General features: G+C 56.2%; 1 protein-coding gene across 5 annotated transcripts in view; it reads left to right on the forward strand.

Annotated features, from left to right (window-relative positions):
- Positions 1–758: 758 nt before the first annotated feature.
- The window catches only part of HSPG2 (heparan sulfate proteoglycan 2), a 98,804-nt gene continuing 81,112 nt past the window's right edge, over positions 759–18,450 (forward strand). For all 5 annotated transcript variants that reach the window (XM_077899232.1, XM_077899234.1, XM_077899236.1 and 2 more), the window contains exon 1: positions 759–919. In XM_077899232.1, coding sequence (XP_077755358.1) covers positions 857–919 — 63 coding nt within the window. In that variant the 5' untranslated portion in view covers positions 759–856. The remainder of the gene's footprint in view (positions 920–18,450) is intronic.

Genomic DNA, 18,450 nt, shown 5'->3' on the forward strand with positions numbered 1-18,450 from the left:
TGTCGTGGTTTATGGGGAAAATGGTGCGTGTGTGCGGGGCAATTCAGCTCACTCTCAAGTGCCCGCTGTAAGGCGCTGTGGTTAGTGCGGGAGAAAAATGCAAAAAAGACAAGCCAACCCGTGCATGAGCCGATGATACGGGCCTGTGTATAAGGCACAGGCGAATTTGTGTGCGAAAACACGTCCTGATGCTTCGGGTCTGGGGATTCACACTTGTGAGTCTGCGTAAAAAAAAGTTAGTAGGAACCTGAGCGGTGGCGTGTGTGTGTAAGTCATGTCACCCTGCGGGTGACAGTTTTGAAGACAGAGCGGGCGAGCGCGGGAACGCGGGAGGGCGTGAGGTCTGCAGGTGTGCACCGGTGGGGGTGGGGGCGAGGCCGAGTGTGAGAGGTCGTGGGGAGGCCAGCGCGGGGTGTGCGCGCGTGTGCGAGAGCGCGGGAGCCCTAGCGGCCCGAGTGAGGGGTCCCGGGTGAGAGGGGGTGACAGCGGGCCCCGTCCCATCCCGCACTCCAGGCCGGGTTTGGCGGGGAGCCGGGCGGGGCCGCGGCCCGCGCCGAGGGGGCTGGGGGCCCAGACAAAGGCCCAGTTGGCAGCGCGGCCGCTCGGGCTCGGGCTCGCGGCGCCCGCGGTCCGGGGGCGGGGCCTGCCGGGGGCGGGGCCTGCCGGGGGCGGGGCGGGGCGGTCCGGGGCGGGGCCAGGCGCCGGGGGCGGGGCGGGGCGGGGCGGGCGGCGGGAGGGGCGGGGGCGGCGGGAGCGGGAGCCGGAGCGGGCCGCGCCGTCCCGAGGACTCCGCAGGCTGGGAGCGGGCGGCTGCGGGCGGGCGCCGAGCGACGAGCGGAGCGGAGCGGGCCGGGCCATGGGACAGCGGGCGGCGGGCGCGCTGCTGCTGGCGCTGCTGCTGCACGGGCGGCTGCTCGCGGTGAGTGTGCGGGGCGGGGGGCGCCCGCCAACTTGGCCGGGACTCCGGCCCGGGACGGGGGCGCCCGCCGGGGGGGGGGAACCCCGGGCCGGCACGGGCCTGCGCCCCCCTGCGCCGTGGGGCGGTGGCGAGAGGCGCCCGGGGAGCCCCGCGTGGGGGCGGGGGCGGGGCCGGCCCGCGGGAGAGCCCCCGGGTCGCCCGGCCACGTTGCGGAGCCTCCCGGTCGCGCTGGGCATGGCCCGGCCTGCCATTCCTGGGGACCAGGCGGAGAAACTTGGAGCAGGGCGGGAACTTGGCCGGGCCGGGGCACCCTTTTCTGTGCCAACTTGGAGAGGGGGCACTCACTGGTGATGGGGAGCCTATCAGCCCTCGCTGGAACTTTACCAGGCCGTCCGGCCCCCTGGGGAGCTAGGACCAGGCAGGCACAAGTTGAAAAGCCATTCCGGACCGAAGTGAGGTGTGTGTGGACACCCCCCCGCTCCCCGGGCCCTGGAGCCCTACCCCCGGACTTGAATCCATCCCTGCTCCTCGCCCCGGAGCTGTGTGACCTCGGGCAAGCCCAAAGAGAACTCAGAATGCTTGGCCTCGAAGTGTCGAGCTGGAAGGTGCGTGGCAGGACTGCGTGGAAGGAGCCTGAGAGTGCCTGGTACGGGACCTAGGTCGGTCTCCTAGCTCTCCTCTTCCGGGGTCCTCAGGTGCAGGGGAGGCCTGCCCCGACAGCCAGGTTCCCTGCTCTGAGCTTGGACGGGCGGGTGCAAAGAATGCTTGACCAGGGACGCTCCGAGGACCTGAGTGAACTCCAGAAGGGCGGGGCGGGGTCAGTGGGCAGGCAGCTGGTGGCAGCTGTGGGTGGGGGCACATCTGGGAGCTGGGCCTGCCCTGGAGAACCACACAGCTACCCCCACCCTCTTTGAGGTGGTCCTAGGCCGTTCTTGTCCCTAACCCCCGCCCCCTACCCCCAGCCCCTTCTCAGAGCCAAGAGAGGGACTTTCTCTTAGCCAGTGTTTACCCAGTGACTGAATCCCTGTCCTGGCCTGGCCCGCTGTGTCTCACCTCTGCCCTCCTGAGTCACTCCTTAACCCCCACCCTGGGCCTGACCCCTCAGCTCACATGCCCCACCCGCCTAGAACCTCTCCTCCCCCACTCCCCACCTCAGCCTCTCACCCCAGGGTATCCAGCAGATGCCCATCCACTTGCTTCCCAGGCTTGATCCAAACTTGATCTTTACTTTCCAGAAAGTAGGCACGAACCTAGCACATAGGATGTCTTCCTTTTCTGCAGCTCCCCCAGCTCTGCTCCCTGCTGAGAGCTCCTGGATGCGAGGTTCCACAGGGATCCACAAGGTTCCACAGGGTTCCACAGGGCCGAGTGAGGAGGAGGGTGGAGCTATGTGCTGTGTGCTGGAGGAATTTACACAGAAATTCCAGATGGCAGCCAATCGTCTCACTCACTTGTTCATTCAACATATCTTCATTGAGCAGCCTTCCATGACAGTCAGTCAGTGGGAGTTCAGGGGTTCATTCATTCAGCAGCTGTTGCTAAGCACCTACTGTGTACCAGTGCATCTGGCACTGTGCTAGGGGTTGGGGTTTATGGGTGAGCAGGAACAGGCCCCGTCTTTGCTTTCCCAGAACTGAGATGGGTCAACAGGCAGTTCCGACCCTGCAGGATTATAGTCTCCTCAGCAACCACACCAAGGTCTTCACTTGAGTCCTTCCCCACGCTGATGGCGGAGAGCTGGAAAGAGCTTGGACCCAAGAAGTTTGAATCCCAGCTCAGTCATTTTCTAGCCTGTGATATGGGGCAATTTCTTCTTCCTCGGCCTCAGTTTCCACATCTGTAAAATGGGATAAGAAGTTCATTGTATATTTTACATGAAATCAGGTTCCTAGCCCAGGGCCCCAGCAAGCCCTGGGTTCCTCCTCACCCACACTGTCCTTTATCTTTTCCGCCCTTTGGTTCACATCCACAAGCCAATAGAGGAAGGTAAGGTGGTCCTTAGGGAGCTCGAGACCTCACTGGGGGCAGGAGGCAGAGGAAGCAGTGGTCTGTGATTAAGTGTGGGAGTAATTTCAGAGGAGGTGGAGAGGCTTGCTCGGGGTGGGGGCCAGGCCTGGGTGACTCAGTGCCTGCCTTGGCCTGCTGATCCCTGTTCTTCCTGCTGGGGCCTTAGCCCTTCCTTTCTTGGGGCCAGCCCCACCAGGAGACAGGAATCTTGAGGGGGCTGCCATGATTACGGTGTTTTTCAGGACTGAGGAGGGAAGTCACTGAGATACCTGTTTCCTGCCTCTGCTGGGTTTCCTCACTAGGGAGGCTGTGGGCGGAGGGGAAATGGAGGAGCTAAAGGAGCCTCCCCTTCCCCCCCTGGGGTCGTGCTACCTCAGCCCTTCCCTGGACATAACTGACTGCCCTGCCCACCCCCCTGCCCCAGCCCCCGCCCCTCTTGCTCCAGACCTGCTGTGGGGAGGTGGAGCTTGTGAGTATGCCTTGAGGATTTCTAGAGGGAGGGCTACAGGCCATAGAGGGAGGTGGAGGCTGGAAGGGGCAGAGAGGGACCCCCACCCCTCCATGCATGGGGCCCAGCTCCCTGTGTCTGGGGAGTAGTGGCCCCCACCTGGCTCGGCCCGGACCTGTTCTTAGTCTGAGCGCAGGCATGTTGGGATCTGTGGATCTGAGGTGCAGCCGGGGAGAGGGGTGGAAGGAAGGTGGCAGAAGGTGACTGGGTTCAGGGCTTGCAGTGGTAGGGAGGTAAGTCTTGGGCTGCCAGGCCAGATGCTGACAAAAATCATATGGACAGTTCACATTTATTGGTGCCTACTGTTTGCCAGACACAGAGTTTCTCAACAAATCCTCACGTGTCAGATCCTCCCTACATTCCCCCTGCTGCTCACCATCAGACTCAAGCCCCTGCCCTAATATAGCCTACGAGGCCCTTTGGGATCCAGCCTCCCCTGCTCCCTCTCAAACTTCTCTTCTTGCCAACTTTCCCCCTGCTTACTCACTCCAGCCACACTTGTCTTTGTTTTTCCAATATGCCAAACACACTCCCACCTCAGGGCCTTTGCATCTGCTGTTCCTTCTACCTAGAACGTTTGTCCCTTAAATATCTATGTGACCCTCTGCCTCCCTTCCTTTAAGTCCCTGACTACTCTGCCCAACACTCTTTGTCCCCTTACTGCTTTATTTTTTTTCTTGTCGCTATCTATAAGTATTTGTTTATTTATTTACACCCCCCCCCAATCAATTTAAGCTCCATGAGAACAGGACCTTGCGTATTTTTGTTTGCTGCTGCTTTATCTTTAGCATCTGGCAGGTAGTAGGTGCTCATTCAGTATATCTGTTGAATGCACGAAGCCATAGCTCCTAGTATGGTTCTCATTCTCTAAGCAGAGGACATTGATGCACAGAAAGTTCCATAATTGGGATCCCTGGCGCAGCGGTTTAGCGCCTGCCTTTGGCCCAGGGCGCGATCCTGGAGACCCGGGATCGAATCCCACATCGGGCTCCCGGTGCATGGAGCCTGCTTCTCCCTCTGCCTATGTCTCTGCCTCTCTCTCTCTCTCTCTCTCTCTCTCTGTGTGACTATCATAAATTAAAAAAAAAAAAAAAGAAAGTTCCATAATTTGCCCAGTGGGTCACCTACATATATCCTCGGTGGTACCAAGAGCCAGGCTTTGAAACCAGACTTCTCTCCTCACCACTCTGCCTAGCAGCCCACTTGCTTATAGCAGGCACTAATGTTGATAAAACTGTTGTCACTGATGTTGATAAAAGTAAGAACTCAGGTCTGAGGTCGTACAGAGGCTGCCTCAGACAAGGAATATCTGGGTCTGGCTTCAGGGACAGAGGCACTCAGGGTGGATATGTCTCGTCCACGAGGCCTCCTGGAGATGCCTGTCCTGGCAGGAGCCTAGAAAGATGGAACTCCAGGGTGGCCACTTGTGGGATTACCTGTTTATTTGCAGGTTTGTTAGTTAATTTCCTCATCAAATATTCCCTGAGATCCTATAGAAGGTTGAGTTAATCCCAGGGCTTTTAGGCCCAAGGGGGCCAGGCTGGGCCCTACCCTGTACGGGGAGTGAGGGGGGAAGAAAGGCTAGCCACCGTGCATGGATCTCTCACGGGGTTACCATGGTTGTTCCCTGGGGCCTCAGGGTTAGAGCGAGTCTTCAGAGGCTTCAAGGCTCCTTGGCCTCATGGGGAGACTCTCGGAGGGGCTGCCCAAGATGTGGAAGGATACAGAGCCATGATTGAGAGGCCACTTGGAAGCCAGACATGTAGATCCTGGATCTTCAACTACTGGGATGTGTGGGAAGGGCTCTCAGCTCTGGCCCATGGCCCCCCTCCCCAGTCCATCCCAGCTGTGAGACATCAGGCTGGAGAGCCAATGGGTGAACTTGACCCTGTCCCCCAGCAGCTTCCCAAGGATATGGCGAGCACAGTGCCCTCGCCTCCCAGGGCCCACCCTGGCCTTGTCCCCATCACCCTCCTTCCAGGAAGAGGGAGGTTGGGCTGAGGATCCCAGCCCTGCTGGAATGTTGCCCCAACCCAGGCCCTGGCCTCTTTGGCCCTGCTGCCCCCTCCTGCTCCCCAGTCCCGGCCACCCCAGCGCCCAGGCTGGCTGACTGAAACCTAGAAGAATGTGTGGAACTCACTTCGCGGGGAGCCGCCAGCCTCACTGCTGGTGTTGGGTCCCTGTCAATAGTGGCCTTGAGAAGGGAGTGGCTTGTGGCTGCTGGGGGTGGCTGGGCTAGGGGCACCATCAAGAAAGCCTGAGAGCCCCGGGAACAAGGCTGCTTTTTGAGGCCTGGGAATGTGGGGCCTTCGAGCATCAGCCGCCCCCAGAACCCACCCTTCCCTCCTTTCCCCCATGGCCCCCTGTGCCAGAGTTGCAGGGACCTAAGAGCATCTCTGTGGCATCCCTGAGGTGTCCTGAGGTCCAGCTCCTGGCCACCTACCACAGCCCTTGCTCTGGCTTTGGGGTGGGGAGGGTACCTGGTCCAAAAAAGCCTGCAGTGTGTGGGGAATGAATGAATGGACCAGTGATGTATGTGACTAAATGTCCCACAGACTAAAGTCCCCCTACAGGTGCATGGTGGATGTAAAATTCACTCAGCAAGTATTTGTTGAGCATCTTCTAAGGACCTAACCTTGTTCCTGGCACTGAGATTACAGCAGGGAACAAAAAGTCAAATTCCCCCCCCCCCCCTTTGTGTTACTTGCAATATAGCTAGTGCAGGAAGACAGATAATAAATATAATATGTCAGATGGCAAGAAGTACTCAGAGGAAAAGAGAAAGCAGGGAAGAGGATAGAGAGAGTGATGAGGTAGGACGGGGCGGTCAGGAAAAGCCTCTGAGAAGATGATACTTGAGTAGAAGCAACTGAAGAAAGTGAGGGTGCAAGGCCTTCAGAGGCCTGGGGACAGGGCACTCCAGGTAGAGGGAACAGCAAGTGCAAAGGCCCAGAGGTGTTCAGCATATCTGCGGAAAACAAGAAGCCCACGTGTTTGGAGCAGTGGGAGTGAGGAGGAGCATGGTCCATGTGCCGAGCCTTGGCCATGAGAAGGCCTCTGGACTTGCTTCTGAGTGAGATGAGAGGCCACTCTAGTTGCTGTGCGGAGAAGAGGATGTGGAGGGTCAAGGGCACAAGCCAGAGAGCCAAGGTCCAGGCCGGAGACAATGGGACCTCATACCAGGGCGATGGAAGTGGGAAGAAGCAGTTGATTGTTGAATATATTTTGAAGTTAGGCCCGATGGGATTTGCTGATGGATGAGGTTTGGGCTGGGACAGAAGAGGAGTCAGGGAAGTCTCCAGTCTGTGGGATGAGCGTCCAGAAGAAGCGGGGGGGGGGGCCACTACGATGGGAACGCTCCAGGAGGCGTTGGAGGGGAAGGCTTAGGGATGGGGCGGCCCTGCCTGACTCAGAGCGACAGCAGTCGGCCCCCCTCCCACACCACACGCGCTCCCAGCCTGAGCTGGGGCCTCTACACTGGCCTAGGGAGCTGGTGCCGGGGGGAGGGGGGGTCTTCCCAATGCACATCTAAGGAGCTGCAGGCCCTGGTCCCTTCACACCCGACAGCCTGAGCTCATGCTTAGATATTTATGTGCTTATTTAGAATTTACTGCCTTCCCCCCAGTCTAGCATGGACGCTCCATGAGGACCTGGCCTCAGATCTTGTTCACTGCAGTTTGCCTGGTGCTAGGCAACAGTAGGTGGACATTTATCAAGTGAATAAATTAATGGCCTTGGGAGAAGCCAGCAGGCCAAGAAGGCCCGGGCTCCTTGCTGAGGATTGCAGAGGGGGTGGTTTGGCCGCCCAGGCTCAGGGGGACCTGTCCTTCCAGCCACTGCTCTCTGCCGAGACCTGGAGCGTGTGGCACACGCTGGCACGCCCACAGTGCTGTCTGGTTCCTCAGCGGACTCGGAGCCCCTTTCTCCGGGCACTGTGATCAAGGGCACTGGGCTCAGAGGGCCCTGCCCACAAGTCTTAGCTCGGCTCCAACTGGCTCTGTGACTTTGGGCAAGTTGCTTCATCTCTCTGGGCCTCAGGTCAGAAATAGGGAACATGATGCCTGTTTGCCCAATGGACGTGAGACCCTGCGGATGCACCTCACTCAGGGTGTGAAACGTAATGGTGGCTGTTCTGTTCGTGTTGTTCCTGCTGAGGGCAAGGCCGGAGTGATATTTGATTAAGGGTTCCCAGCACCCGGCACGGTACACCTTCTCCTGATCAAAACTGCTGCCAACTATTTACCAGGCCCCGCGCTCTGCTTGTGGAATCAGTGACCGAGCCAATGGAAGCCGCTGCTTCTCTGCTCCCTCGAAGTCCAAGAGCCCTGGATGTAACTGCATCTGATCTGTCACTGCCCCCCTTCCCCCACTGAGGCCACAGCTGCAGGACAGAGTCCACCCTTCCACCCTGATTGCTCCTTCCTGGTGGGGGAGCAGGAGGGGAGCACACCCCAGGGTGTGGCCTGGGAAAGGCTGGAGCCTGTGGACGCGTTGTCCCCTTCCCAGATGTGTGCAGTTGGTGGGCTCTGAGCAACAAGTGGTGTGGCCAAGTAGCTCCCACGGGTGCAGAGAGGATGTTCGTGCATCTTAGCAGGACTGGCGAGGGGGCTTCCTGGGACCCCATCCCAGCCACATCCTCCTTCAGGCCGGTGCTAGAGGACAGAAGACCTTGCCCGGGGAGCCCCGAGGGAGCCCGTAGCGGGTCCCTTGCCAGGGATGGTAGGGCTGCACAGCCGTCGCTCTGACCCCCGTGGACCCTCAGAAAAGCAGCAGGGCTAAGCTAAGGGGAAGAGACACACAAGTATGTGGTGACCTGTCGCCTTGGCCTTGGGCTGCTGGGTAGAGACATGCCTCTTCCCCACCAGGGTGTGTCATGTCCAGGTGTTTCATTTTTTCACATCTGGCATCTTTCCCCATCTTTCCCCCTGGTCCCCGTCAGTGGGCTGGGGGAGGCAGCCTGGGGCTTGGCAGGGGGAGGACCTCAGAGGTGGCCTTGGGTGACCTCACAGATGGTCTCCTGGCATGGGGCTGGGAATTCCCAGCTGCCTCTGGCCCCTTCCCAGCCCACCTCCGGGTCCCTGACCCCATCTCTCCCTTCCCCGCCTCCCCATGCTCACCCCCAAGGAGCCAGCTCTGGCCTCCACCTCCTGCTGCTGCTGGCCTCTCCTCCTCACCCCAGCTGACTCATCCCCCCTACTTGTTTGGCGGTTCCAGTTTTCAAATAGTTGGGAACTGGGATCATGCCTCTTCTTGGCTGGATGGATTGAGATTCTGGCTTCATAAATCCTGGCCCCAGTGGCCTCTGTCACTCCACAGGCTCTTCTCTCTCTCCTCTGTTTGCCTTCCTGTGACCCTTGGGCCAGAAGAACAGAGACCTCGGAGTTTCCTGAGGACAGACCAGTGTCTTCTCTGCCCTGGGACATTCAGGGTCTCCTCCCCAATGACCTCAGTCACCTAGATCGTTAGCCATTGCTCAGTGAGCATGCACGCCTTCTTTTGGTTGAGAACCACCACCCTATCTTCAGCCAAGCCCCACACGGGGCCCTCTTCCTGCTGGCATTATTGCATATAATCCTCCCAGAAATCTCAAGGTTGGCATTATTATCTCCATTTTGCAGAGGGGGAAACTGAGGCACAGCAGGGGCATGACTGGCCCAATTCATCTGTCTAGTAGGTGGCCCAGCTACATACTAGGGAGTGGGGCCCAGGTTGTCTGCCTCCAAAGCTGTCATCCTTCCCCCTCAGTGGATCCAGCCCGTTGGGTATAAAGAGAGGGTAGTCGGGGAGGGCTGGCATAGGACAGGCCACGCGGTGGAGGCAGACTGGGCTGGCCTTGACAGAGGATACAGCAAACTGTATATCTGCCATGTGGGCTTATCTCACTCCTACTTGGGAGACTTGGGTGCCTTTTGCCCCTTGGCCTCCATCCCAACTTACTGATAACATTCCCCAGGGAGATGGATTTGGCTTTTCCTGGGATTGAGACCCTTGGGAACCTGGATCCTGCTCAGTCAGGTCCCAGGCTCCTACAGGTGGGGCCTACAGGTTTTGTCATTTGGAGTTCAGTGAATTTTTGCCGGACAGGGCCTGCTGGGAGCCAGCCGTGTGCCCACCTCCATCCTGGGGACCTGGGTGAAATACAAGGCACAGAACCACACGGCCCAGCTGGGAGGCGTGATTTACATATAAGGCCCAAACTGTGTCATTTGAGCATCCCTGTACAGTGGAAGAGTCAGGAATTTTTTCATCCAATTCATTTTCTCGTTCATTCATTGCTTGAGGACCGACTGTGGGCTGACATTGTACTGGGTGTTTTATCTGCATTGTCCACTCTCCCATGTATTTGGGATTATCCCTTCTTTTCCCATGGGAAACAGCTCAGTGGAAAGCAGTGACTTGCCCAAGATCACACAGCCAAGTGCAGAGGGAGGTAGGAGCTGAGTCCGCATCTGTCAGGCCTCCTGGGAGAAATTAGAGGCAGGGTCCCTCCTCGCCAGAATCTCTGGGTCCTTCAGAGGCAGGAAGCATGAGCCATAAGCACCCAGTGCCACTCAGAGTACAGACAAGAGCAGGTAGTCAGGGAAGGAAAAGATCCATTTGGCATGAGGCGTATGGAAGACTTCCTGGAGGCAGCGAGACCTAAAGAGCGTAGAGGATTTGGCTGGTGAAGGAGGAATGCATCCGGGGCAGGGGTCTAGAAGTCATCTGCCCCCATTGTCCCTAGATTCACATTATTGTCAAGTGTGTGGGCAGGAAGCCCGGGCCTGCTGCTGGAGTCATTAACATGGGGAAAAGAATGAGAGGAAGCCACCAAGATAGCTGAGGTGACATCCATCCCAGCCCCCCACCCTTTACCTGGCCAGACCAGGAGGCCGGAGGTCAAGGCCTGGGCTTCCACTTAGTTGCCAGCCGGCTACTGACCCTCTTTTCTGGGCCTTAATTTTTCTATCCACAAAATGGACTCCTTCCTTTCTCTTTGGCCACCTGCCAACCCAGAGGAACAGAACTTTGAGTTCTTGGAGAAAATTGTAGCTTCCCGTCGGGGCATTCTTTGGAGCCGGGGAGGTAGCCACCTCGTTACCAACTCCACATCTTCCTTCACTGACGCTACCAGCCCCCACAGGTGCCAGGCCCCGAGCCAGGGAACAGATGGAGGAGATGGCAAGCTGCTCCCTTAGATCTAACCTGGCCTCTCCTGCGCACCTGGGATCCCTCTTGTGGCGGCCTGCCCACATCAGTCTCCCTCCGTGCCCTTGGGTACCTGCTGCTGAGCTAACACCTGGGGTATTGTCAGTTGAGTGAATGAGCAGTAGTTCAGGGGTCACGAGGTTCCTGTACTCCTCCTGGCCCTACCTGTGTGATCCAGGGCACATCGTTTGACTTCTCTGAGCTTCATTTCCTCCAGATGCAAAATGGGACCATCCATTCATCCAGCAGACATTTATGGAGTGCCAGTTCTATGCCCAGCCCGGTGTTGGGTGTAATCCAGCCAGGGGTTGATGGAGCTTTACAGTCTGCTAGGGAGACCAGCTGGGTGGTGGACTAGTCCATAAAAAGTGTGGCGTCTGGGGGAGAGGTCTGCAAGAGCAGGTTTTCAGGGCCATGCAACCTCTGGGAGCTACCTAGAGTCTCATTATTTTGTCTAAGCCCCCATTTGTTAGTCGTGGCTTCTCAGTCTGTTTCCCATGTAGGAAGAGGGGACCTGGGGACACAGCTCCCCCCTGGGCTAGGGCAGAAGAGAAGACCCCCAGGGCTGGAGAAGAGAGCAGGCCGGTTTTGTTGGGAGTCTCAGATGAGCTCGTGGATGCAGGGGAAATCGCGGGGGCTGTTTAGGCTGAGTCTGGTTATTTGAATTTAGGAGAAATGGAAGCAGCGCACAGGGCTCGGGTTTGGGGTTGTGTGATGTGGAGTTGAGTGAAGAGCGTGGGCCCTGCTTTCCACCTTCCTTCTCTTTCCTGTCTCCTCCCTCTTCTGGGGAAGACGAGCTCTGTCCTGGTTTTGATTTCGGGAAGTGGAGGAAAGGGTTAAGTCAGCCTGGGCGGGGAGGTGGGGAGAAGGGAAGGGGTGGCTGGGGCAGGAATGTGTGATAAGATCAAAGCTCTCAGCCTGCCGGGGCCTCACCTTGGTTTCACCTGAGCAACCGAAGGGAATTCTCAACTCTAAACGTTGGTGGAGGAGGAGGAGGATGACGGACTCCGGAGGGAGGGGGTTGTAGGTCCCACCTTCCTCCCTCCAGCACTCCAAAAGAGGTCCTCAGGTAGCTTCACATGCCCCCCCCCCCATCTTCCAGAAGGCTCCGCTCTTGCCCTGACAGGTGCTAGAAGCCCCAGGGACTACCTTTACTTGGTACATCCAGATTGTGGGGGGGAAGGGGAGGGGAGCATCCTTGGGGTTTCTGGCTAGGATTCAGGGGGCTCTTTCAGTTGCCTGTTAGCCCCCTCCTCTGTTTATTCTGCTCCATTTAACTCTGCAGGTTGTACTTTGGGATAGTGTCATGGGCGGGAGGCACAGCCCTGAGTCTTATCCTTGTTCCATCACTTACTGCTCTGTGATGCTGGGCTGGTGGCTTAGCCTTTCTGAACCTCATCTGTCAGCTGAGAATGGTAATACCCTCTTGGTGGGATTTTAGAGAAGATTAGAGATCATATAAATCTCCTATAGCTGGAAGAGACAGTTGACAAATAACAGGAACCATTATTTTATGATTTTCTTTCCCTCCCTTTGAAGATTGCCTCTTGGTATTTGGTCCTAGGTAAACCCAAAGGCTCCAGTTTGTTCTGCACACCTCTCTCCTGCTTTGAGAAAGGCCCAGGCCCCAGGGTCCATCCTTCTGTCCAGCACCTTTCACTTAGGGGTCCTCATAGTGTTGAGAGGGGAGTGGGGCAGGACAGGTTGTGAGTGAAGAGGAGGCTCGGGCTCTTGTAAGTGTCCCCAAGGCACCGGCCAGGCCACCTGCCCTAGTGATACAAGGTTAATCTTTCCAGGCCAGCCTCAGCAAGCCGGGTGGTCCAAGCCACTCCCTGGAGTTCCAGGGGCCTCAGCACCCTCACCACCACTGGGGCTCCTGCCTCTGCTCTCTGTCGTGGCTCTGCCACAGTTAATGATTATTCTGGGCAGCAGGGGACTGGGAGGCCCGCCCTCGCAGCGCCTTAACCACTGGTTGCACCCAAGGTATGTCAGCAAGTGGCTTGGGTGTTCCCTGCTTTAATGTGGCAGCACAGTTCTGAGGCACATGGGCCAGGGGCGGGAGGGGAGGATGGTGAACAGGGAGTAGGGTCTTGGAGTCACAGATTGACAGGCCAGCTGTGCCCCTGGGGCCCTGGGGACAGACTTAGGGCCCATAGGATCTGGGTGAAATGTGAGCTAGGCAAAATAGGCCCCTGTGGTTTGTTGCCAGCCATGTGAGCAGACCCTACAATAATATACCAGGTGAGCAAGCCCCCCCCCCCACCCGCCAGCACAGAAGAACCCCTGTATTCCTCCTCACCCAGGCTCGGACCCTGCAGGGGAGTCCCAGGAGTCCCAGGTGGAAGGTGCTATGATGGGTAGGGCTTTGGGGCAGTTGGGCTTGGCCGCCCCAACCCTGGCTGTGTGACCCTGGATAAGTCACTTTACCTTTCCGAGCACCCATTTCCTCGTCTGAAACAAGAGACAACCAATCCTTTGTGGGCATCAGCAAGCCAACTTGCAGAAAGTTTGTAGCTCATGATTAATTCCTGGGGAATGGAAACAATTGTTATTATCATAATTTTTATTATCAGGAGAAAGTGAAAGCTGAATCCTAGTCTTGGGTAAAACCAGGGCCACAGTGGCCCGTGGGTTCTGGGCCTGTGGCTGGTGGATTTGGGAGGAGGCAGGGCATGGGGAGATCCCAGGAACATGTTTGAAGAGGTCATGTATGAGAGGGCTGGCTGGCTGGAGAGAACAGGGCTTTGGCAGCCTCTCTGGGTCTCCCCCAGGCCCCCTCACTGCCCCCCCCACCGGCTCCCTGTCCACCCCCCCAAGGCTGGGTCCTGAGGTTGGTGCCTGCTGAGTGGGGGAGGAGGGATAATTGTTTATTTTGATAACATTAGGGCATATTCCCCCCCTTGGCGGCTGCTATTTTGAGAGCCCTGGAGAGCAGGGGCTATGGTTAAATTAGGTAATGTTGCTCCAGAAGGAATGTGTGAAGCTGTGGGGCTGAGGCCGCAGTGAGAGGACAGTGGGTTCGCTCCATATAAAATTAACTGCAACTTGGAGAAGAGCTGCTCGAGTCACTTTATAAGGCGATGGAGGGGGAGGCCACTGGGGGGGTGGTGGAGGTGATGGCTCAGGGCCTCTTTTGGGGGAGCCTGGGCCCCTGCCCGGAGGCCTGGCTGGCCCAGCAGGGGCTGGCAATGTGGTGAAGGGGCAGGGCTGCTGTGTCCTCAGCTCTGTGCCTCTGGCTGCTGCTTGAGGCGGGTGGGGCTTGGGGTGGCGTGATGCATGGGGAGGATGGATCCACAGACTTGGCCTTGAATCCTGCTTCTGCCTCTTTCTAGCCTTCTGTGCTTGGGCAAGTCACTCCACTTCAGTGGACCTGAGGTATTATCAGTATTGAAATTACCAGTAGTGAACATGGTTCCAGCCCCCTGGAGATGTTCCTTAAGGATTAAATCTCTAGAAGAGAATGCAGAGCTAACTTTTATTATAACTTGTGCAAGGTGGTGTTCTGAGTCCAAGGATGGTCCACACACCAGCCGCTGGCACCTTATCCAGACCTACTGAATCAGGGCCTTATCCAGACCTACTGATCCAGACCTACAGGATCCCCAAGAGATCCCCGTCGGAGAAACTCTGCTTTACATACACGGTCTAATTTTATCTTGAAAACTACCCCTGTGATGTGGGAATCACTGTCATGTGTTGTGAAACTGAGGCATGGAGAGATGGCCAGCATAGATGCTCCATTCATGTTCATTCTCTTCCCTGGATCTGTCCTTTCTTCTCCTCTTTTTCGACTGGGCTTGGGCTGCGGGGAGATATGTCAAAATCCCTGGCTGGACTGGAGAAAGTCAAGAGTATCTCCTGCCTTTGAGACTTAATCATACCCTCCTATCTGCATGCACCCATGGGATCAGCACAGCTAGACGAGGGATCATTCCAAAGTCATTCTATTCTTCCTGTCCTTGGAGAAAGATAGGGACAGGGAAGGGGCTCTCTATCAATGTAGAGATAGTGGTACAGACAGTGGCCGCTGCCTGACAGTCAGGGGGTCAGAGCAGGGCCTGCCCCGGCCTTAGATAGGGTCACCCTGCACATCCCTGGTACATTTGAGACTGACTTCATCTAGCAGCAAATAATTTGAGGGGCACTTACTATGTGCCCAGCCTCAAGGAAGTATTCTAAATTTCCCCCAATTCTGTAGACTCTTTATTATCCAGAAATGAAAATGCTAACTACACTTTGTGTACCACTTGACACGTGCCACACACTTGCATTCTCTCTTTTATCTATTAAATTCCACTGCCTGTTTCTTTCTCTTCTATAAAATGGGAGAATAATAATAATAATACCTATCTCATGGGATTGTTATGAAAATAATATTTGTCAAAGGGCCTGGCACATAGTGTTTGTTAAATACATATAATAAGTACAAATAATCTCCCAACCAAGCAGGTACCGTTACTGCCTTCCATTTTACAGGTGTGCATATTGAGGGTCCAGAATAAGAGGGGGACCCGTCTGTTGGGATCACAAGACATGAGGACAGAGCCATAAGAAATTGAGTCCCCAAATTTCTAAGCCACTATTATAATTCAGTTCACTTTGGTAAATGTTTATTATCTGCTAGTTGCTGCTCGGCATTGGGATGTATCCTGAGGTTAAAATACATGTAAATGGTGAGAAAACCCATCCTGGTGTTTGTCCTCAATGCTGGAAGCATTGGTTCCAGCAGGACAGTTAGAGACATTTACTCAAGGGGCTATAATTAAGACCGGATCTCTAGTCCTGTAAAAGTTAGAAGAAATGAGGTCCTATGGATGTGTGCGGGAGAAGGATGTCTTTGTGGGGGGTCCCGGAAGACCTCAGAGTCAAGGTGGTAATTTAGCCAGGCCTCGGAGGACGGAGTAGATTAGATTGCGAGGCGTAGGCATAGCATTCTAGGAGGAGGGAACAGCCTTCTTGGAGGCCTAGAGGGAGGAAATGTGCCCCGTGAGAGGGGACAGCATTTGGGGGCCGGGGGCTGCGTGGGGTCTGCGGAGATAAGGCCAAGAAGGCCAAGTCCAGCTTTCTTGTCATTGAAGATTTCCAGTTTTCTCCAAGACTGGCTCCTCCGCCAGCTGGGATTATTCCATCACCGCTTTGACTTTTTTTCATGTCAAGAAATCAAAGACTTTAATAAATGGTCTGCCTGAGCTTCTGGTCAATGTGTGATAACGGGCATAGCCGACAGAATTTGGGCCAAAAGCAAGAGACTTGATGTCCTGATTAACTGGGCAGCCTTATCACCCACACATGTACAATTTCCGTGAGTCTTTTCCAGCGTTGACAATGACACTGGGTGGGGAGCACAGTGGAAGGCCAGGCCTGGGTTCTGGTTTCCCTCTGCGGCTTACCAGCTGTGTGGCCTTGGGCAAGCCTCAGTTTCCTCCTTGGTAGAGTGGAGACAGCTCTACCTCCGTGGCTCGCTTTAAAAGATTGGTGATGGTGGGATCTGCGTTGTCCAGTTCGATGGCTGTTTAATAAATTTAAGATTTAATAAAATAAAATGAAATTCAAAGTTTTGAATAAAAAATTTTAGTTTCTCTGAGGCCTCAGTCACATGTCAAGTGCTCAGTAGCCACAGATGGCTAGTGGCTACCTTATTGGACAGAACATTTCCATCTCTCCAGAAAGTTCCATTGGGTGGCCTATGCATTCAGTAAGGGGTGGCTGTTGTGACTGGTTCCCCTTCCTGGTTTGGGAGCCCCTCCTCCACAAGCTGCGGAGGCCTTGATAGAGGTGGACAGGATTGTCCCTCTGTACCTTCCCCACTTTCTCCTCAGTCCCTGGGGAGCTCTCCCTCTCCCTCCCCTGACTCCACCCATAATGCTAAAAAAGTCCCCCCTTCCTCCTTAATTTCCCACCCACTCCCCTCAGCTGTCTCTGCAGATCTGCCTGTTTAGCTGCTGGCATCTGGAATCTCCATGTCCAGGCTCCGAGATTCCCACTGCCCTTCCTTGGGCGTGGAGGTGGGGGAGGAGGCCTCCCCTGGCAGTCCCCTGCTCCCAGCTGAGGTGCCTGGGCCCCTCTCGGCAGGACAGAGATGATGGTTTGTTGTGACGGGGGCAGTGGGCAGCCTGCCCGCTCTAACACTCCTGTATCTGGGCACCAAGCATGTTGTTTGCACTTGGCTGGGCCTCAGGGTCTGGCACAGTGCCCTCAAGGGCTGGCCTAACTTGGCACCCCTGGTTACAAAGGCTGATCATGGGCCTCCGCCTGGTCAGGACACCAGGAGTTGTCCCTGGGCTGGGTCCTGGGGATGAGGGGCATGACTGACACCTGGAGCCGGAGTGCAGGCCAGATTGACAACAGTGGCCAGATCTCGGACACCCCACCGAGTGGGGACAAGGCCCGGGCAGGCCTGGGCAGGGTGAACACTCTTGGGTGCCTGGCAGGAAGTCACCCTTGGCGATTCAGATTGGTAGGGTCTGCACGCGCCATTCACACTCGTCTGGGGAGGAACACTGGGTCTGAGATGCCAGAGAAGCTCAGGGTCACCTCTGAGTGTCATGTTCTGTCCTCCTTCTCCTGGTGGTTCCTTCCCTCATCAGCTGGGAGGTGGACAAACAGGCATCTCTGTCCACGAGGGCCGAGGCCGTTGAGCCCAGCAAGGAGATGTGATGTCTGACATCACACAGCCAGTCTGGAGGAGTCAGAACTCTGACTTGATCACCTTAGGAGCCTTTCCCATCCTGCCTCTCTCCCTGTGGGAGCTCTGGGGACAGTAACCCCTGGATATCTAGCTGAGAAAAAGGGTTGGATGCCTGGGTGGCTCAGCGGTTGAGCGTCTGCCTTTGGCTCAGGCCATGATCCGAGAGTCCTGGGATCAAGTTCCGCATCAGGCTCCCTGCCTGGAGCCTGCTTCTCCGTCTGCCTGTGTCTCTGCCTCTCTCTCTGTGTCTCTCATGAATAAATAAATAAAATCTTTACAGAAAAAGAAAGAAAAAGGGTTGGAATCCTGGCCCTGCCACTTTTTCCGTGACCTGGGGCAAGCCTCTTTGAGTGTCCTGGGCCTCCCCTGGGGAATGGGGATAATTATACCTCACTCTCAGGGCAGAGTTGTGAGCATTAGGCAACTGGCCTCCTGGCTGTTTCTGGAACATCCTAAGGATACTGCTGCCTTGGTGCAGATACAGCTCCTGTTCCCTGTTCCTGGAGTCCCCTTCCCCTGTGCACTCGCTGCCTTCCCATTGCTGTCACCTTCCCTGACTGGCCTTGTAAAATAGCAGGTGTCACCACGATGGTCCCTGCCCCCCGACCCCCCGCTGTGTTTTTCCTTATAACTCTCTCACCATTTGACAAATAGTAGTTTATGGTCCAGTTGACTCCCAAGTTGAATGTTGACTCCATGAGGGCAGAAAACACATGTGACGCATAATACCTGCACACTTAACAATGACTGGTCATTTCCCTCCTCCACCGGGTGCTTCTCGGAGCCACCATTAATTGGGCCCGGGCCCTGCGCCAGGCTCTGTGCCCAGCAACTCCGTCTCAGCTCCATGAATCTCATAGAGTCCCCATCGCAGCCTTGTCACTGGTCAGACACGAGCTGCAGCGACTCGCCCAGAGCTCCCCAGCTGCAGGGTCACGGAGCCGGGCTTCCACCCAGGTTACTTCTGCCCCAAAGTTCCCACTGTGCTACCTCCAGCATCGGGGTAACGAGATCACAACTTTTACCCAAATTTGGGGTTCGGACTCTACATTTGACAGGAGTGAATGGACCAGATCGTAGGGTGGTTCTCAATCTTTTTTTGGGGGGCACCCCTTCCAGCTCTCTCTTCTCCTGTGATCG

The sequence above is a fragment of the Canis aureus genome, chromosome 5, assembly GCF_053574225.1.
Source record: "Canis aureus isolate CA01 chromosome 5, VMU_Caureus_v.1.0, whole genome shotgun sequence".
Classification (NCBI taxonomy): domain Eukaryota; kingdom Metazoa; phylum Chordata; class Mammalia; order Carnivora; family Canidae; genus Canis; species Canis aureus.